Source organism: Buteo buteo, chromosome 16, assembly GCF_964188355.1.
Source record: "Buteo buteo chromosome 16, bButBut1.hap1.1, whole genome shotgun sequence".
NCBI lineage: Eukaryota > Metazoa > Chordata > Aves > Accipitriformes > Accipitridae > Buteo > Buteo buteo.
In genome coordinates this window covers 2,233,960-2,256,011 of record NC_134186.1, presented here as the reverse complement: position 1 = coordinate 2,256,011, position 22,052 = coordinate 2,233,960, and the positions used below count along the sequence as shown (strand labels likewise).

General features: G+C 41.9%; 1 protein-coding gene across 1 annotated transcript in view; it reads right to left on the bottom strand.

Moving 5' to 3' along the window:
* The window catches only part of CSMD2 (CUB and Sushi multiple domains 2), a 306,984-nt gene that overhangs the window by 199,567 nt on the left and 85,365 nt on the right, over positions 1-22,052 (bottom strand). The window contains exon 5 of the mRNA XM_075047281.1: positions 19,399-19,606. Within this exon, the coding sequence (XP_074903382.1) occupies positions 19,399-19,606 (208 nt within the window). The remainder of the gene's footprint in view (positions 1-19,398; positions 19,607-22,052) is intronic.

Genomic DNA, 22,052 nt, shown 5'->3' with positions numbered 1-22,052 from the left:
CACGGCAAGCCTCCGTGCACTTTTCATGTACTCAAAACTAATGTTAATGACATTGTAAGAGATCTAGTAATATAATTTTTATCAGAATGCTACCTGTGTTGTCACTGCTGAGGGAAAGAAGAGTGAAGAATACCTCGTAAATTCTGTGGGAGAAAATTAGCTGGACTACCTTTCCTTCAATCCAGCTAAACAGATTCATCTGGATAGCTGACAAAGAGACAGAATTTGCTTTCCCGGCCATCTCGACGTGGGGGCTTCAAAGGGGTTGAGTTTCAGAGTGAGAGAGAAGAGCCAGAAGTGTTAGATCTTTATCCAAAGCCTTCAGAAATCCACCTCCCTGTGCTTTGAACAGGGGCACAAACACACATCTGTCACCACAGCCACACCGCGCGGCACTTGCACATGTTGGATCACAGATACATTACACACTCTGGTCAGACTTCAAAGTCTGGATAAACAAACAAACCCCAAAGCCAAAATTTCATGTACTCCCCCTGCTGTCCAAAAAAAAAAAAAAAAAAAAAAAAAAAAAAAAAAAAAAGAACAAAACCAAACAACAACAACAAAAAACCCACCAAAAAAACCCCCAAACAAAAAGACAGAACAAACCAATCAGAACACAAAAGCATAAGATAGCAGTAAGAAGACATTGATGCTACAGTTAATACTTCTGTTGGATACAGAAAAAGCCTATCTCTGTAGATATTCCTTCTTTTACTTGTTAAATGGGAACAATGGCACTTCATCCTACCTCCCTCATTTAGCCTCTTCTCTCCTTACGCTAGCAATTTTCTTCTGTGTGCGTAGGAGACATAGTCCAACAGCTCTCATATTACAGCGATAGCAGTGGAAGCACTAGAGTATTTCTGAATAGAAGATTTATTTAGTAGCTGTTCTCTGCAGTAATGCTTCTACACCGTCACCTTACCTGCTCTGTAAGGCAGCCACGAGAAGTCACAGATACACTTACTGATACACTGGGTGTATCACACAGGTTGGGACTGAAAGCAAAACAAAACCCAGAAATGAAACACTGCAATTCCTTCTAGACATGAAGTTAAGCCTTTGAAAGCACTTGTTTGGGGCCTTGGGGGTTGGGTTTTTTTTGGTTTAGCAGATGCATCACTGAAAAGATTTGGCATCCCTCAGCACATTTAATAAGTTATTAGCCTTATTCACATTTCAGAGAGTTAAAGGAAATTAAAAGAACATAAGATTAAATAATTACAGCAAAACCTCATGCCAACTACAGTGCAGTTTAGTGAGCCATTGGCTGCATTGGTGTCCCCAGAGGGTGGTAAGTCACCCCAGTAAATCCCCCCCAGCCGAACAGCAAAAAGCAGCCCTGAGCCTGGGCAGTTTCAGAGGGATGGCCTCTTCTCTCTTCCTTGCTCCCAGCAGCTGATGGCCACCCAAAAGGGGTTCTGAGAACAATCCACGGCAGCCTGAGTCAGGCAAGCCTAGCAGAGACCTCTCCCAAAACTCTGCTTAGTCAGGAACAGTTTAATTTGTTATTACTTCGAGACTTTGTAGGAAGGGCCCTGCCACGAGTTCATTGAGATGTTACAACTTAAACCCTCTTACAAAAATCAGAAACTCAAGTGTGTTCTTTGCTCAACTGGCAAAGAACCTTTTTGTTTTAAAGAATCAATAACCGCTTTTGTTCACAGCTTGATTTTAATGTGACCGAAAAGCCACCAAGTTACTAAAAGCTAAAAAATACCAGGACTGTGGTGAAGAGAGCAACAGCTTGCTGCTTTTAAGTCCATCTTGCAACAAAGCACAGATTGAGCATTACAGAGCACATACCCATCTGTACAGATTTGAGAGGCAGTACATCCTGCCACCCTTGTTAACTTTGATTTAGATCACAAATCACTGCAATAACAAACTCATTCTCTGCATGCCGGTACAGCACTCAGCACAGCGGAGCCCTGGTTTGCGGATGGTAGCTAACACTGTTTTATGAGCTTCCCCATTTCGCCCTCCCTCCAACAAGGTCACGTATTTAGCATGGATGACGCCTGTTGACCTTGCAGTTCTTGGTGAGAGAGCACCTTAATTCCAAATCTGAGTGAAGATAATGAAACAGGTCTTCAAAAGTGTGCCAATCCCACTGAACTACAAACCCATCTGTTTCTTTTATTTGATACCAGTTACTAAAAAAAGCAGGTGCTAAGTTATCAGAAGTACAATTAGAGCAGCAGTTTGACAGACCCAATTTTGTCTTTCCCAGAGTTCATCATTTAGATTGATAAAATAAATATTTGCTTGTGCTCTTCCTAACCTCACATAAAACCACAGCAGGTATGTTCAATCGGGCAGAGAGACGAGACTTGCAATTCTCTAGGGGGTGATACTATGCATAAAATACCACAGAATATGAACATGCACAATATGGTTAAAATATTAATTTCTTTTCTACATGAAAAGTAAAAATTTCAGACTACTATTTAGGAGACCACAACCACCAGTTACGATAATATTAAATGCGTAATAAATTGCTTGATTTGCTAAAGTATATCTTCCATCACTTCCACTGCAGGAAGTTTTATGCTTCCTAGAACAGCAACTAACAAAAAAGTACTCACAGAAGTTTAAGTAAATATTAATAAATTAAATATATAAATACCTACTTGTGAATTTACGAGACACTGGAGAACTTACTCAACAGCAACTGCAAATTAAGTATCAGCTGCAGAGTCACAGTGGTTGCTTGTAAGGTAGGACTTGACTGAGACGGGGATGGTAAAGCTGTAATCTAACAACCGCCTATTACTGCTGATTCATTTATTTGGATGACCCACCATATTGACTAGATCAGGAGGGTGAAGATATTCACTCCTCTTCCAGGCACATGCACGTGAACACCACTAGCATTAGAGGATGCTACTACATGTGCATGAAGAGAAGAACACAAAACCCACTTGGTTTCAGCAAGGGTTACATTTTAAAGGGGCAAAAACACACCCCAGGACGACCTCGTTCCTCGAGAAATCAATGAAGACTTCACCGCTTGACTTGATCCTGATGCTGAATGAAACGCTGCCTTGCATCCAACACAGCTAAGACAAAACAAACACATTAATCCTTCCTCGCTGCACTCGAGAGAAGCTTTATCAGATGGCAACAGCTCTTGCAAGAGCTTGGTGTGGGCTGAGCGTCAGAACTCGCCTACGCCACAGGTTTGTTGCAGGACCTTGGGCCGGTCTCTTCCCTCCAGTGACCAACACAAACACTCGTTGTGTTGGGTATTACTCAAGGTGCTTTCTCTGGAAGATGAAGAGGCCTGTAACACCTGAGCAGACATATTAAAGTTGCCAAGACAGCAGAATAAGAACTGTACAAGGGCAAAACGTCCCTTTTAAGAAGTCTGTGTGGGTGACCTTCACACAACATGAAATATTCCAACTGCAGAAACTGTTGACTACTTGAAAGCACTGTCAGTGGGTTTTACTTTATTATTTATTTTTTTAAACCTGCCTTCTGTGTGCTCTTTGCTGCTATAACAGTTTCTCTTCCTCTTCCAGATTCTCAGAGGAGATCAATCTGCATCTTTTCCGCTCGGTCTCCTCAGCTGATGTGAATTGTGTCACCGGAGCAGATTGCTCCACGCTTGCCTATCATTCTGTATTTCCAAGTGTTTGATCAGATAAGAAATCCTGAAACACATGCTTCAGTCTGAAATTAAACAGACTATGACAGCATTCAGAGAAAGGCAGCAGACATTAAGAGTCCACTTTATTGAAAAAAAAAAAACCAACCTACCATTACACAATAGTTAATGTGGGGCCAATACTGTTTTATACCTTCGTTAATGACCTGGCTGATGGGACAAAGCACAGACTCAGCAAGCCTGAAGACAACACAAAACTCAGGGACCTGCTGACATACCAGATGGGTGTATTGCCGTCCTGGAGGGGGAACTCAGTAGGCTGACAAAATGCGCAGACAGAAATCTCATGAAGTTCAAAGGGAAACGCAAAGTCCTGCCCCAGGGGAGGAGTAACGCCGTGCATCAGTACAGGCTGGGGGCTCACTGCCTGGAAAGCAGCTTTGCAGAGAACGACTTGAGGGTCCTGGTGGACAAGGCTGTGTCACCTTGCAGCAAGCAGACCAACAACATCCTAGGCTGCAGCCAGTCTATAACGTTGTGAAATCCCAATCTGCTTTATGAGGACCCGAGCATCTCCCTTGCAGGAGTTCAATGTTAAACTTGAGCCAAGGGATCTGAAGAACTGACATAGCAAGTGGCCTTACAAAGAAACCTTGCAGCTTTACAACTGAAAGCAGGAACGTACATTAACATGTTTATTAGCATTGCTACTTGTAAGTCAAAGCTTGGTGCAGAAATTCTAGCTACACAGAAGTCAAACTTGCAAGGAAATTACCAGAATTATCCACAGTTTAGATGAACTTTCTACCCCTCAATCAATAAAGTGCCATTAACAGCCTATTCCAAGCTCTACATAGTTTATAGCGTTAGAGGCTTGGTGCAGCCACGGTAGCAGAGCCTGCAGCCCGTTAAAGATATTCTCACTTGATTGTATTGAACTTTAGTTCAATACGACTTTGCTGGGAAGAGTCTTACAAACCACTAACTCTGCAAAGGCTGACATCTTCTAACCTGCAAGCCAAAGGGAGTTTCAAAGCTCTGCCGAGGTCAGGTTCTGGTCTCAGATTTATTATGGCAGCCACATACTGGGAAATATTTTCCATTACTTCTATTGCTACCTATAAACTGCTTAAGAAAAGGATCCCAGAAAAATATTTAAGGAGAGGAAGAAACACGGAATTCACAATTCCAAACATTTCACACTGGTTTATGTTTCAGTGAAGGAAACCTCAGAACTTCAGTGTAAACGTCAGGATACAGCCTCCAGTCCATCTGAGACTTTTACATGCCCAGAGCAGTTGCAAGTTGTCTTAACAGAATGTTTAGAAAGAAAATTTTAAAAATCCAGATTTGAAATCTCCTGAACTTCATAGCAGCAAACATCTTGGAGTTAGTGGAGGTAAGCAAGCATCAAGTCTTTACCAAAGATTCATTGCAGTCTTTCAGAGATTTAGGAAGACGGATTCTTGATAATTTGGCATAAAAAGCAAAACAGTTACTTTTTTGGCAACTTATTAAAATCAGAATTTGCACAAAGAAAGAGGAAAAGCATCAAAAATAAAGCGAGCACTGGCATCCACAGCAAATGCAGAATCTATTACTTTGTCCCATTGGACTCAATTAGTTCAAATTTACAAAGAATGACACCAATAAAGATGTTAAACATTAACAAAACTTCCATTAACTTGCTTCAAAATGAATTTTAATTGCAAGCTCCATTTTGTACATAATCCAGGGTTGCAAAATTTAATGAGTATTTTATTCTTCCCACAAAAATTCCAATATATTAATTTCATGCTAAAAATCTATAGTTCCTTAGGAGGTTTAAGAAAACAAAAAAAATCAATGACAACATGCTCTTAACAATAGTCACTTGAGGTCCTCCTACTTTTGAGAGTTTCTTGTTGGGAGGGGGCAGTGGGGACAGGCAGACAGATGTCGAGCAGCAATATACAGACCCTCCTGCTTAAACATTTTCTGTTTTTATTTTTAGAGAAACTGTGACAATATAGATGCTTATGAGCTTTTTCTTTTTTAGACTGGAGATGAAGCTCAAACCAGAGCATGCATTATCTGAGTTCAGAAAGACCAAAAGACTTTTACTGCAAGCTTTCCTCTGCCTGCAATGATTGCACACACATCAAGCAAAGTGGACAGAACTGCCCAAGCTTTTCATACTGGATGTTCTTACAATCAGGAACCACTTCCCGCAGTACACCTAATACAGCCCATTAACTACAACAAGAAATCAGTTGGCCTTTTAAAATCCCTGTGTTTGGGTTGGAATAAGAGGCCCGTACACTTCTGGCACCACTTAAAAGCAGTAAGATGTAAAACCCACGGATGCCTCATCGGACACGTTAGAGCCCCAACATCTGGGTTTGCAGCAGGACATCACTCAGTAAGCAGCAGCACCACTTTGCTAGCGCGGGTGCCCACCGAGCCCCAGCACCCGGGGCGCAGCCGTGCCCGGAGCACAAAAAGTGCAGGGCGAGAAGGCAGAGGGAGGTGTAACAGTCCCCAAGCAGCAGAAGGAAAGCAGAAAGAGGAGAGCAGAGCACTGCGATCCTGAGCATCACCCTGTGCCACCTCCCTGTCCGTTCCAGCCTGGGAGATCCTCTCTGATGCAGCAGCCCAAAGTTATCCGGTGAAGGGAGGCAGGCTTGAAGCAAGTGTTTGGTCAACCTGTCCCCCCTTCTACCATCACGGGGGGTCCTCAGCCACTCACACAAAGTAGGTTTTCAATATCCAGGCACCCAGTCACCCAACACTGCACAGGCTGGCTTTGAAACTTCTTTCAGGATTTTCCTTTAGTTTTCCCTTCCTTTTGACTTTCTTCCAGGCTCCAGAAATTCCAGTGTGGCTTTATAAAAACCAAAGGATATTTGTTAAGTCATATATATAAAGCATCTGTGACTGGGCAAAAAAATATCCTCTCCAAGCACTCCGCTGCCCATCAGGCTGTTTCGAGCACAGGGCACCGCTCCAGGATCGATGGTGTTAATTTATTCTGTTATATTACAGAACGAACAACCTTATTTCAAAATTCCTTCATGCCAGCTTCCAGCCTGAAGCGCTTTTATTTTTTCCCTTTTAAGAACAGCTGACTTATCAAAAACAGGTTTTTCTAACAGAAAACCACAAGCTAAGCCACATTATTATAATTGAAGCAATTAATTACTTTTATGCCTTTCTTTTTAAGGGAGATCTTTAATGCAGGTAATTCTGACTAAAAGAACTAATTTGAACAGCTCCATCATTTAAAAGATGATTATAAAAATTAATTTAGAAAGTGCAGAATGAAGACAAGGGGATAAAGGAAAGCATGCAGAGATGGGTATTTCCCCCGTGCTCCAACTGGGAAGCATCAAACCAACATGCCTATTTTAAAAGCGTGGAGAAGGTTGATCAAGTTTACCAGGTCACTAGTAAAAAAGAAACTCTTAACAGTTCACTGACAAGTAGCAAATCAGTGGGTCACCATAGTGCCAGGGAAGCAGCTACTCACCTTTTGCCTTTTTAGACTTCTACAAGGCAGGAATCGCCCTTTACACAGAACCACACCAGCAGAGCACCCTAACGCCCCTAGTTTTCCAGAGTCTTGGAAAATTCCAGCTTACTGTGGCCAGGAAGACATTCATTAGACATTAGCCATTGACAACATTTTGTCTATTACTAATCCTCTGATATTTACTGATGCCCTGACATCTTCCTGATCTCCGCTATAAATCCAGCCACAAGAAAGGTCCTTGTGAGTAAGAATCAAAACATCCATATTGTAAAACAGTCAAGACTGTCAAAAACAAACTCAGCATGAGCTAAAGAGATCACGACCTGCCATGACAAAACAAAATGCCACCAAGAAGCAGCAGCAAAATATAGCAGCCACATGAATCCAAACCCATGACTTCCCTCCCTCATCTGGGCTTTGGGAAGGCCAATTAGACCTCTGTGTACAAGATATCAGAGACATTAAGAGGCAAGATATTTAGATTGTCTGCATTTAACCACTGCTACTACTAGATTTGCAGTCCATGCTTGAGTCAGGCAGCATGTGAGACAAAACTGTACCTGTGCCAAGACCCATCAGTGCCAGCACCTCCCAGTGCAGAAAGAAAAACACTGGATTTTGAAGCACAGAGAAACACAGATACCAAGGTGCAAGAAAATTTGTAGAATTCATTGTTCCACTCCTACATCCACCACAGAAATAATTATTTCTGTCTGGCAGCCCATTCTTGTTCCCTGAGCTCAGAACCAGGTTTTGGACTAACTTCTTAAAGAAACAACAAGCCCTGGAAAGGAACACCTCACATTGAGGATGCACAGTTCAGGGTTCCACCACCTAATATTTCAGACAGTGCTTTACTAGGTGATACTGTATTAACCAATTCTGAACTGCTATTAGGCCTTTCACTTGAACACATCTTTTGCAACACCCTCTCCATTTATGAATTCAGGAGCCTCCCTGTGAATAGCTCGCTTCCAGAAGCATCACAGGGATTGGGAACAGAAAACAGTCTCTGTGCTCCCCTGCTTATCCCATTACTGCTCCTTGCCAGGGTCATCTTTAATTTTTAAAGTAGCAGCAGGTCAGGTCTGCAGTAAGCAAAACACAGGAACAGAAGTCAATTTTTTCACTTTAGCTGAAAGGTTGTTACTCAAGGACAAAAGGCCTCCACCAGGACTGTACTACAGCTATCAAATTGCAGAAGTTGGGCTAGCTAAATATATATGTTTTTGTACTCCATCATATTTGTCAGGATACATGTCACAGATATATAGATATGTCAATATATATCTTAAATACAATGGACTAGCTCTGAAAACACACTTTCTAATTCTTAACCCAAATAGTTCTTCCATTTCTATGGCTGCAGCGAGGGCTGTGGTAACACTATTTAATCTGTTCTGTTGAGAGGAACTGTAACAAAATACATTAGTGTTTCTCTAATCTCTGAAACACTGAAATTTTCCTCCCCTGTCTCCATGTCTACACTCCATCTCACAGCCTCTGTCTCTAAGAATACCTGGAGAAGGGTGGTGGAGCTGTTCAAGCGTGAAGATCAGACCAGAAGCTTCTACTAAAATAAAGCTCCTTGCTGTATCTCTGTACAAACTGAGAGCACATCTGCATAGATTGAAGGAATGCAGCTAATACCAGCCTCAGAAGAACCTCAAAACCTGTACCAATCAACAGTAATATATTTAAGCTTTGTGCTATCCAAATATTCTATCATCCTAGATGAAACAGGGAATAGGTCCTGTACCTAAACCCCCAAAAGGGAAACAAGATGCTGTTGAGTCAGCTCTAAATTAACAGAGAAAATCTCCAACTTCAGTAGCTTACCTTAGAAACAAAAAGCAAGGGAAGGAAAAACAGAAGTAAAATGATCTTCTGACAAGCTTGCAACATGTTACTGTCAAGTTCAGTTCTCCTGAGTCACGATCTGATGTGTTATCTCATAAACCTGTAATTATGTTGATATCACCAGTTCACAAACCTAAATCCCAGCCACAATCTAAACAGGAAGAGGCTGGACCAAAGGGCTTGAACACACCAGAGACAAAGGTGCAGTGATAAGCTGCTTGCCCACCGTGACGGTAAAATGAAAACAAATCCAATGCACGAGAACATCCTTCCTCCCCACCTAAAATTTCGTTTGCTACCAGCTTGCTATGTAGCAAGATATCGATCCAACCCCTGTTTATACAGGAGAGACTGACTTCCGAGAGCCTGACACCAAGAGCGTTCAGAGACCTCTTACACTTCTCTTCTGCAATTGTTCATGACTGGAAGGTGCTGATCTGACACCTCCATCTTGCTAGAGGGCTACACTTAGTCTAAAAAGCAGAAAACACCACACACGTACTTTACCACACTACCCTTAGCAGCCAGCAAACATGTCCTAAAAGTAGGCTCTCTATAGATATTTCTTCCCTGTATTTCATGCACTTTAAATATTTCTAGAAAGGAGTAGAAAGATCAGATTGGAGAGATGCGTATCATTTGAGAATTGTCAAAAAATAAATGACACCTTCACAGCTTGAGCTTATGCAAACCATGCTAAATGCAATTCTTCCCCAACTTTAATGAATTAGCATATAATGCAAATTAGAAAAAGTTGTAGTTTAATCACAGTACATGCAATATGCTAGCATCAGACATCCAAAAAAATAATTTTAAACAGGAGAATAATTCAGCACCAAACTGAATCTATCAGTTGTGACTTCTACCTACAGCACGTGAAGGAGAGCTGCAGACATTGAACACAGGTGAACAAGCACGTGCTTTCATATGGGAAGCAGCTGCAGTGAACCCAAGGAAGAAAACCCAGCAGGCAAAGATCATGTAAAAATATGTTTTATAAAACAGGTGACATCTGAAAACAAAGTACTTACATTCTTCAACACAACTAGTAGATATAAGAAAGCAGCCATGAATGGGTCCACAAAGAAACCCCAGAAGAAAGAAGTCTTTGAAAGTACTGAAACAGCTGCAGAGATGTCTCCGCTCTCTCACTTTGAAGTTGTAGATAAGGGTGAGCAGTGTAAAACATGACTATTATCAGCTCTGGCAGACAGATTTTGACACATAAACGCAACTCCCTCAACACAGTGAATACCTCTGCAAAGGGAGACCCCTCTGCATATGCACATCCTCAGCTAGCTTAAACAATGGTGGAGCCTAGCACAGAAAATGACATTAATTGGTTTCTGAGCAAGAAAAAAATGCGACGGGAAGGTAGAGACATCTCCTGGAAGCCCCTTGAAGTGAAGTCAGTTGAACCTTCCCACCAACATTTGACCAAATCCTTGCTTAAACTGGGAAAGCTCAGTGTCCCGCTGTAACAGCAGGGGAAGAGACACGGTGTTTTAAAAGAGGTCCCCCGATGTGTAACTTCTTACAACCTGCGACACCATTTGCACTTACGCAAAGTCTCCTTCCCCTGCCAAATAATATTCACCATTTTACAATCTATATGGTCAGTTATATTTTGGGTCACATCCAGAGGGTGCTCTTGAGATTACCAGTGTTTTTTCAGCCAGGTGTGTTATACCAATTTGCATGAGGTCTGTCTTTCAACAACACTCTTTAGCTTGCAGGTATTGAGTGTTCTTGCAAACAAGCCTGTCTGTTTTTTTCTTCCAACATGTGTTTGCATCCAGGACAGAAATAGCTAATTTTTTTTTTTTTTTCATTTAGTAACCTTCAGGGATTTTCCACCCCACACACTAAAGGCCTTCCTGCACCTCATCCCTTGAGGTGCAGTCCACACAACAGCAGCCTTCGCATAGGGTTCTCTCTACCTTGGAGGTGACCAAACAACAAAGAAGGACAAACTGGGATAAAAAGGACAATTAAAACATGATCAGGGTAATTTTCAGCCTAAAAGTATCTTCTTCCTTGGCTTAAAAAGCCAGCCTGAATATTCATTAAATGCTCTCTACTATCTAGCAAATAAAATTAATCATATTAATGCATGGAAAAATAAGATTAGCCAGAAAGTGGCATACGAAATCTAATCATGTTTTATTGAATGAAACAAGAGTGGGAGAGGTCATGAGGCCCTTTCATTGTAATTTGTCACAAAAGTCTCTCCCTCTGCCACACTCCTGGCAGAAGAGCAGTTCAGGCTTTCGGAAGCACTGAGTACACACCTCCCTAAAGAAGGATGGGCAGCCAGCAGCAAGGAGAAGCGAGTTCTGCTGCCTCTGTGTTTGGCCATGCTGAGACTTCAGGAAGGAGTTGCATGTATTGTCAACTAAGTCCTTAGCTGATGACAGCTAACATAGTCTGCACATCATTATTTTAAGCTGGGGTACAGATGAAATCTTCCCTTCCCTACCAGAAATATATGCGAAGCTACAGAACATCTTTAAATACCACCTTCCCCTGATCAGCCCTTTCTTCCAGAATTTCCCAGCTATTTCTGCAGTGCAACAGGCCAAGGAGCTCTAGGACAATCTGCATTATTACTCTACAGAAACTACTTTCCACAAAGCATTATCAATCCCCTTCAACTTCAAAACAGCCATCAAGATGCTCAGGAATCATTTGCATTCACTAGGGAAGCAATCAGTTCTACCTCTCAGCTACCACCAGGAACCGAGGGCTCCCAATACTGTACCAGCTGTCCCCATCAGGGAGAAATCAGCTCACTGACCTACAAATTCCTGTTCTTCATACTGCAGATCCGTATTCAGATAAGGCCTGAAGTGCAGTACAGCAAGCTACAAAGGCTGGTACATCCCAGAGAGCTGACACACACGCCAGAGGCAGCAAGGGACCCACCACCACTGCACCGTCAGCGAGGAGAGTTGCAGGCATTTCAGAAGTTGGCTGCCTCAGCAGGGATGGTCTCATTTCTCACAAACTCACAAATGCTATCTCCAGCGAATACACCTTCTAAGAGAAGTGGGGGTTTTGCAAGAAGACTATTTCCCAATAAGACAGTGTTTTACAGCTTTAAAGCCTTTGTAGAATTTGTTTCTAATTAAAAGCACTATAAATGCTTTAGAAGAAAAATAAAATTAAACTGTATCAGTCAAGTAAGGAAGTCTATTTTCCAGATCCCAACAAAGATGTAACTTAAATTTAAATATGGATTTCAAAAGCCACCTCGCACATGTTTTTTATTCATTCGCTGCCTTATGGAAAACATTACCATGGAAGAAAAACATCTGAATATTACAGATAAAGTATCCATTAGTTAACTAGCTCTTACAATAAGGAAGCTTAATTCATTGCACAGGAAAAAACCTCACAGTTGCATTATCTAGGCTATAACTAGCGATGCAGTAAGTTATTTCAAGACACACTATAAACTTCAAGTCTTCAGCCTCACGCATGGACCAGGGCAGGACAATGCTTGTCAACTTTCAAATAAAAGCAATTACTTATTGGGGGGAAAAAAAAAATCATCAAAAAGGAAGTGGCAAGTTGAGATGAAAATAATTCTAAAGCAGCCATCAGGCAATCTGTGTTATAGAATCCCTGCAAAGAATGGCAGTTGCTGGGGAGCACGGGGGGAGACCACAGTGGACAGGGCCCGTTCTCGGCGGCCATGCGTGCTGGGCAGTTGTTTTTTGTAACGCAAAGTCTGCAAGATCCCTGCAAGCACCCTCCCACTAACCTGCACTGGTAGCAGCAGCATCAGTGCAACCAGCAGCAACATCAGACGCAGACCCACAGCTCCTGAGCTGCAATATGGTGGCAAGAATGCACTTTATTAAATGACAGTACACCGAAGCCTGATTCACAAGCCCTTTGGAGCCAAAGTCTTTCCATTGACTTCACCAGACATCGACTGAGGTCCGAGATGAAAATACAATGCTAAAAGCTCTGAGACGGCTATCTAAGGATCAGAAGCTGCTTTGATATAAAGGAAATAGGTTGGTTCATTAGAAGCACATATAGAGAACAGTTTTTCACCAACGTTACCATCATCTGAAACTGTGACCTTCCAGAACACAGGTACTCTAATCTTTTACAGATGGAGCACAAGATGTGCAAATAAATTAGCCTGGCCAGTGGTACGAAATAACTGGCATCAAGAAGGAAGCACAAAGCACATCTCGCATAGGAGAACTTTAATGAGTATTAGAAACCACTTAGATAGACAAGGGTGGTGGGGAGGGAAAGGTCAACTGCAGATAATGAAAAGGAAAGAAATAAAGTCAGCAACAGTTAAGAGGAGCTGTTGAAACATAGGTGATTCCTCCAACCATTCTTCCCCCTAACTCAACTCTCTGCAAAAACACAGAAACTAGAGAGAACTTCCAACATGCTTTTCCAGAAAGGGCTGACATCTGAAAGGGGTCTCCTGGCTCAGCTCCAGAAAGGAAGATGTTAGAAAACTAAGCAGAGGAACCTTAAATTCAAAGGTCCTCAGTTCTCCTCCCAGGCTCACCCCAGCACATGGTCCCTTTTGTTTTTACCCATTGCTCAACATCTGTACCACAGTGCCTCTGAAGCAGAACAAGATGCCTGTGTTGCCTTCACACAAGGCAGTTGTGCTAGAAAAGTAATGCAAAATAATACACATGAACACATTAAGGCATGCTCCCTTGCTTCTAGGAAATTAGGAGACAAAGGTAAAACCAAATTCTACCCAAATTAAGTGCAAAAACAGTCCTGAGGAGAAGGAAAGCATTTGTGCAAGACAAGCAAAATATGGCTCCAAGGCTGAAAAGGCAAAATGAAGAGGAAGAACTAGATTCAGACAGGAATAAACTCCAGCAATTTGGCAGTTCCTCACTTAAAGCCCTGCTTCTCCCACTGCATTCACTTAGAATGGAATTATTAACAAAAAAATCAAGGAAATGTTTCCCAAGGAAATGACAAGGGAAGACTCAAAGAGTGGGAGGGCAGCAGAGGGGCAACATGACAGATGATGCAACCCCCCTAAAGTTAGACTTGTGCTCCATGAAGTAGAATAATTAAGTCAGTAGGAGGATCATAGGGAAGAAAGATACCACAGACCAAGACTCTGCATTAATATGGCAATTCAGTATGTGCTCATGTCCTCCTGGAACAAAATACACAAGAGAGGCAACTGAGGAGAAAGCAGTTTTTAAAGGACTACGAAACATTAAAAAATAAAAGGGAGTAGGTGGCATCTGGAAATTGTCAGCTTCATTTCTTTCTTTCAAAGATAAGCATTTGAATTTTCAAAAATGTAGCCACACTCAGTAAAAGTTGCAATAAGAAATAAACGTAATTAAGTTCAAGAGGAAATGTGACACACCATAGTAGATTGTAATTCAGTAGGATAGGCACAGCCTGGATTGCTCAGAAGAAAAAGATAAGCAACAACAGCAGTTTCCATTCCCAAGCTATGGTGGGATTTCTATAAGTTGGGCTAAGCAGGCTCAACATTTCGATAGAAAAACAAGGGCCCAGCAGCAAGTGAAGGAAGTAATTCAAAAAGCAAATCATATTCCCCGGTCAACATGCAACTTCTCAGCATGATACCATGAAGTGCTTTACCAGGTAACGTATAGTTTCAGCTGAGCTGAAGCAAGAAGATTAAGTGAAATAAGTTTATGGACAGCAAGGGGGAAGAGGGTTAATTGCTGCACTAGAACCTAATACAAGGCTAAAGAACAACCCAAAAAGGTTCTGACCCTTCACATACTGTACTATTTTTTTGATCCCAAAATCACCACACTACGATGTAGCAGCAACAGGAGCACCTCTCCTAACTAAAATCACTGTCCCTCCTACCAATTTGGATTCCCATCACCTACCCTATACAGTTGCAAAATGCAACATAGCTACAAAAGATTTTAAAAGCCTCATTATTGAAGAAGTCATCTACATCTCAAAGTAAATTTCCCATCTGAAAATTAGAAATATCTACTGAACCTTCAAAACATGCCAGTCTGTCATAGTCAGACAAATGAGATACTTGTTAGTTTTGTCATGGAACTAATTCATTTGGCAGGAGCAGAGGTTTCTAAATAGTTTCATAGGTGGAACAAATAGCCGTGGAGCACCAAACATTGTTCTGAGGGGAAAGGCTATCACTAGCTGCTTACCCGTTCAGACGACAGGCTGAAGCTTACAGCGTCTCCTCTTCACTTCCTCCTACTTTCCAACTCAATAGCATAAAAGAATCTTTATATGGCAAACATTAGACTGTCTTCCCAGATTTCCACAACTCTAGAGGAACTCTGTTGCATGTGGCTCTGCATAGCCCGAGAAGAAGGCTTCTATCTTTTACCCATCTTGCCTGCTTCAGCTATATTGGAATGACTGCCAAAACCTTCTTTGCTAAATATCAGCATTATAGCCAGCAAAACATACACTTGATCTTAGTCAATTCCTGTAAACACACATACATAAATTGGATTATTAGTCATTTCCTACACCACCACCTTCTCTGGCAATAGCAGCACAATGCTTTAATAATCAGAATACAAGTCGTTATGCCTAATATTAGATACAGGTCCCAGACCAGCTAGATGAGCTCTAAACAGATGATAGAAAGAAGTGCAAGAGACATCCACATTTTCATTGTTTGCATATACTTAAACTGCAGCAAATATGCACCAACATAGGAAATCCAGACCTCTTCCGCCACGGGCAAAGCAAAAACTCACCCTCTATGAAAGCGTGCTCAGAGTGCAGCCAAGCAATTGCTGCACAGCACATTCCTACTTTGTCTAAACCTTCAGGGGACAGATCGATGCTGGAGGTGTGACAAAAGGGTACAGCCACCGGTACTGAGCTGCAGGACCCAGGCTCCTACCGACCCCGCAGGAGTTCCCATCCTGCCACCTCGGACATCCCCCAAGCAACTTCTCTAAGGACTCACAGAAGAACATGCAGAAGATGAAAGGCAGGATTTTAAAGCAAAACCTACCCAAAGCTTCCGAGCCATCACTGAGCTATTAAAGGGAAGACAAGGCTGGGACACAGAGCAGGTTCAGCGCCATCCAGGACCTCGTCATCAGACACCGTCTTGGGATGTTTTAGGTGCTCAGCTTGAAACGCCTTGGTATTTTCAGAGAAGTTGAGCACCCACAGGGATGCTCGCCACTGAAGAAAGCTTTACAGCAGGTACCACGGAACAGCCGTAATCAGCAGATATTCCTGAGAAGTGCTAGCCAAGGGATTTAGTCAGCTCTGAGCAGAGACTGACACAAAGCACATGACCGACGGAGCTCAGTTCCCTTAAGGACCAGAGCCCGAGCTGCCTTGAGGGATTTTCTTCTTCTACATGTATTTACAGAGAAGAATTTCATTAAACCTTTCAGATCCCTCAGCTAGTACAAAATGAGGGGGAAGAGAACCCCAAGTCTTGAAGACAAAAAAACCTCAGGGAATAATGACATAACAGAACATACATACTTCATATCCCTCTCCGTGTCCACTGCATCCCTGCCCTGGTAGAGAAGGGCCATGATTAGGATGGCCACTCCAGCTGACCTCAAAGGAGAACAGGGCAGCTACTGCCATCCTTCCAATTTTTCTTTCTAGCCTAGAGACCCCCCACATTGTCCTTTTCTTTTTCACGCTGCTACTTTTTTCTCCTCCTGTTCTCTGCTCAGCAGAATTTTATTTCTCACCTGTCAAGGAAATCTAGTCCCAGGGTCCCATGACAGAAACTGCAATAGCAGTTAAAAGAGCTGTAAATGTGTTATTTTATTAATATGTCTCAAATAGCTACTCAACCTCTATTGCTCTGCTTGACATATGGATGCTCAGACCTGCAATGCCCTTTCCCTTTCAAGACTTATTGCAGGATTCACATCCGACAGGTCAGGCACCAAATGAAACTCGTAACGGGATTCTCTGGGGAGCAGTTGTGTGCGCCGAGATCAACATGCAACGCCGCGGATACAGCTGTGGCAACCGCGGAAGGCATGAGGTTAAGGGAACCTGGGTCATTAAAAAACATCTATTTTTAAAGAGGAGAGGGTAAATGACAACGCAGGAGATTTTTTACTAAGTGCAGGCCAAGTCAAGTTTAATGTGCTGAGTGGTGGTCTCGTAAATACTACCATTGTATAATATTCCATAGCTTGAAAATACATATGAATTATACTCCAGATGAAATTTAATTTTGTTTATTTGTGTACATCTCTGGACCAGATTAAAACTATTTATAATGCTTAGGAAATGAAATATTTAGCTGCAATATACTTCAATAGAATAGTTTATTTGGCTGCAAGTCTATCTGCCATATTACCAATAATTAAAACTAGGTTTTCATAGACAGAGGGGAAAAAGGTTTTTAGCTATATTTTCAAGCTGAATCATATCAACATGTTTAAAGAGGAGATATGAGCTCCAGTGTTTTTCCCCCATGGGCAAAAATTATTAAAAAAAGGGAAAAATGAGTCATCTGAATTTAATTATCAGGCTCTGAGTTGTGAAGGCCAGCTTTGAAAAATGAAATACAAAATAAGACTCTTTGTAATTCTGCTTATGAGACTGAAAAGTTTACTTCTCAAGAATACTAAATGAGATCTCCTTGAATTGACTGGCGTGTTTATCTTGCCTGTGTGTATTTCATGGCCCTGTAAAAGTGCAGGATGAACCTCGAAAAGCAGGAACAGCTTCTTCCATGAGCCCTGGATGAAATTCATGTTTGTGTGATCTGTGTTTCACTCGTTAACACAGTGCATCTCGCCTGGGCTGCTCTACCAGCTGATTCAAACAAGAGTCCACCGCTGTTACAGCTCACAGAGTTCATCCAACTCCCAGTGAAAATACATTTGGAGGAAAGGCATCATTAAAGATGCAGCACATGGGCTCTTGGCGGGGAAGGGGGAAGAAGGAAAGTAAATACATCATTATTCCCTCTGACAAGGCCCCAAAACTGCCATCTGTAAAACATACTACCTTTAAAAGAGCTACTAAATCTCCTTTTTAAAAGAGTGCGTGCGCACGTACGTGTACTACTGAAAGTCAAAGGGCTTGATTTTCTAAGACATTTGCCATTTTTAAATTTCTACCATGCTGTATTTATGGGTAGTTTATTAATTTTTTTCCAGCAGGTTCACTCTGACAGGCATTGTTTTATTTTTGATATGACAAGACACAGTGCTGCACTGGCAACACCTCCAGGCTGAATAATGTTTCTTAACTAGCTACATTCATCTTTACCACATACCACAGATGACTGATCCTCACTGCAGTACATAACGGCTAAAAACTAACAGTGCCCGAAAATATTAATGCATACTAATAAAACCAGGGTTTTTTTCATGAAACTGCAACATCTAATTTTGAAAGGGGTCCTGGGAACAGTAAACAATTGGTACACGGTAAATGGCAACTTCTCTCACATCAACACATCCTAAACAGTCAAATCCTATTCCCCCATAATTGCCAGGCAAGTATAAATTACTGAAATGAATGTTATTTGTGGCTGCGAGAGAATCCTCATAAATAATCGTAATTTAACTTCCTGCTGATAATCCCAGGCAACACCTAATTATTTCAAATGCTTAATTCTTCCCCTTCCAGAAGGATGTCGGGTTTAAGACTACTCCCTTGCATTTGCTACTAGTTAAGACTTTTAACTGTTTGTTGAGTGCAATCACAGTGCAGAAGATCACAGTGTCTATATCAACTAGAGAGAGCTGTCCTTTCCTATAAAAGCGATATAACCAATATGTCAAATTCCTTCTGTAAGCCCTCACTTCAGACTTCATAGCACTGATCATCTGGGTAGCTCTTACATATATTAAAAAAACAATCAGTGTGGCATTTATTATACATAAAAGCATTTCTGAAAGCATTGCTCAAACAATGGGGTGAGAGGGGTATTGAAATTCTAGACACAGCCTTCTGTCCAAAGGACAAACTGATCTGTAGAAACATTTGCCTTAAGTTCATTAACAGTACGTCAACTTGTCAGTAACATGTTTAGCGATAATCAGAAAACAATTCAGCAAAAACAAGGTTTGAGCATGACAATGTCTGAGCGGGGTTTCTTGGGGTTTGAAGTGTTGGGTGTTGTTTTGGTTTTAAATTCTTTATTTCTTCTAACCAGTTACACTAAGAAATCTTATGGGAGAGAACATAATTTAAAATAGACAACAGTCACTACAAAGTTTACCGAGCAAATAAAAAGCATCCCAGGGAGTTTCATTAGAAGGTAGCAGCTACAGCCTGTGACTGGGAATAACCGGGAACTACCCTCATTCAGGCACAAACTGTTCACTCGGAACATCCTATGAAGTTTGGATCTCTGCACACAAAATGTCAGCAGGTAATACATGACTGTACAGACCACAACAAAGTATGGCCAGTACTAACTTACCAGAGCGAAGATCCCTCTGTTCCAGCAACTTCTAAAACATCATATCCATCTTCCAGTTGAAAATCCATGAAAACCAGAGCAATAGTGTCTCCAGGTTCAGCAAGAATAGTCCATGTGCAGTCTGCATTATTGCCATACTCCAAAGGAAAATGAGGGCTTGAGATTATTCCGCTCTGTCCCCGCAAAGTCCCTCCACAAGCATCATCAGCTGGAAACAGAATGCAAGTTATCAGATTTTACTGAAATGCACAAAGCAGTACATCAAAAAAGAGTAAGCCCAAATTCAAAGCAAAGCTTTAAAAGCCCCACTGCTTTTGTCAGGGTGTGTTTTACTACACCCTATTAAGGAACAAAGATGTCTAGGGATGCAAAATCCTATTAGGTCAGCCAGTGTCTCCTGGCAAGTACCAGCTTATTCCCCACCATACACTTACTAGTGATTTCTTTAGTCTAATTTTCAACACCCCAAGTGACAGAGCTTCTACCACTTCCCTGGGAAGGCAGTTCTCGGCATAACACGTCCCGCTGTCAGGACACCATTTCCTCATGTTGTTGCCTGCATTTTCTGTTCCATCCCTTATTCCTGATTAGGATCCTCTGAGATGTTTTCTGCAACTTTCCTCCCACCTGCATAGCCAGCCAAGCTGGAGGAAAATCACCAGGAATTCAGTGACTGAGAAGCAGGGAGAGAGGTTGGTTTCCAACTCACATAAATCTCAGCACCTTCATCAGCAACAGAAACCCACCAAGGGTTGGGACAACAGGACTTAAGAGTACAAACACGGTATTTAATAGAAATCTAATAGAAAAGGAGTGGATTATCCCACATACCTGCCTTACACGTCTGTCTTTGCTCTGATTTCTTACGGAAATGTATGTTGTTACCAAAATCACAGTGGTAAAAACTTAACCACTCATTCAGAAATCTAGCAGTGACATTTCCTCATCATATACTGGATCTCCTGTTTGCTGCAGGTTTTTTCATTTTTACAACCTGAATTTTATCACCAGGAGCTATTAAAGCAATTAAAGGAGGAGGATCTAAAGAAAACATGGGCAGGAAGATAAAGGAAGACAAGAATTAATTTGTCTAGTGCCAGAGCAGCTCACTGCTCTCGTACATGCAGCATCAGCTCAGCATTATTTGGAATGCTGCTAGGAAAAGCCTGTTAACTTTACAACATGTATTACAGAGCAGCATTTCAGATGCTTTAGTCAAGGAGCTTAGGGCCTCACATTATAAACACTTATTTTCATTACAAACTATTAAAAAACCCCACCACCTTCCAAACTGAAATTTAACACAGGTGAGAACATTTAAGCACAATGGGTCATCAGCACCTAAGGAAAGGGCAGGACAATTCTGCAGGGCTGCTCAGGAGGATCCTTCAGCTTTTAGACTTTTTCACGAATTAGTGTCTTGTGCTATCAGCAGAGCTGAAATTTGCAGCCTCTAACTCATGAAACTTGAAAGACAAAGTAAGACAAACATACATGCCAACTTTTCTTTCTCGTGGCCATCTGCTACCCCAGTGCAGCCAGCCACCTGAACAAGCAGAAGGCACAGGCAGACACATGCTTCCCAGTGACTGATAGCAAGTGATTGAGATAGAACACCCCAGGCTAAAACATATTGTTTGTACTGCATTAACACACTACACAGGTTGCACTGACGTTTCTAAGCCCCAGTGGAGATCATGGCCCTTTGCAACTGCTTCTGTGCTCAGACTGGGATGGCGCATCGCTGATTACTGCGGAGCCCACGGCAAGCAGGAGAGGCAGAAAAAAATAGGATAAAAAACCAGACATGCAGACAGACATGCAACTACTTCTGGGCCATTCTAGCAGCCAAAGCCAGGACTGAAAGAGGCCACTGAAATCCCAACTCGATGCTCTATTCCCTGGTATTTAACAACAGTCAAAGTTATCTATTTGCTGCAATCCTATTGCCAGTGAATTAAAAGTTATTCACAGACACTGAAGTGCAGTTAGACTCATCGATAAATTTAGGCTGAAAGATCTCGTGTCTAGTCCAAGCACCAGAAAATCCTTCAAGCTTCAATACATCATACACAAGATCCACAGTGGGACCTCCAAAGAAGGTCCATGCAAAAAATAAAAGGGCTACTTCCAAACCCCTCCCTCTGACAGACAGAATAAAAATGCTTTTTAGAGGATGAATGGGTTCTAGCCAAAAAGCGTAACAGTTTACTGGTATGTTCAAATTTAATTCCTCATGAATAAGTGCCCCTGCAGATGCTAGAAAAAAATAGATGCAAAAAAGATTCCTCGCCAGTGAACTCTCAGACCGCATGCCTAGCAGCAAGACAGAGCAGGAGCAAGGTCATTAGCTGCTTCAGCAACACACGGGGAACTGAAAAGGCAATTTATTCTTAAGATAGCTGCCCCTCTGGAGGTAAGGGTATCCCCTACATAACATGTTAAACATTTTTGTCGCCTGGCTGCTATTGGCTCTAGGCAACTATTCAAAGTATCTTTGCAAATAAGGTCCTACAGCACTACCATGAGACATCTGCAAGCAATCCAGCCTCTGTATGCGAACACCCTGTTCAAGGGCATAGGTGCTGCTCTTGGCCAAACACTTGCTTCTCACTATGATCATGCATTCACGCAGCTCAGGTGTGCACAGAACC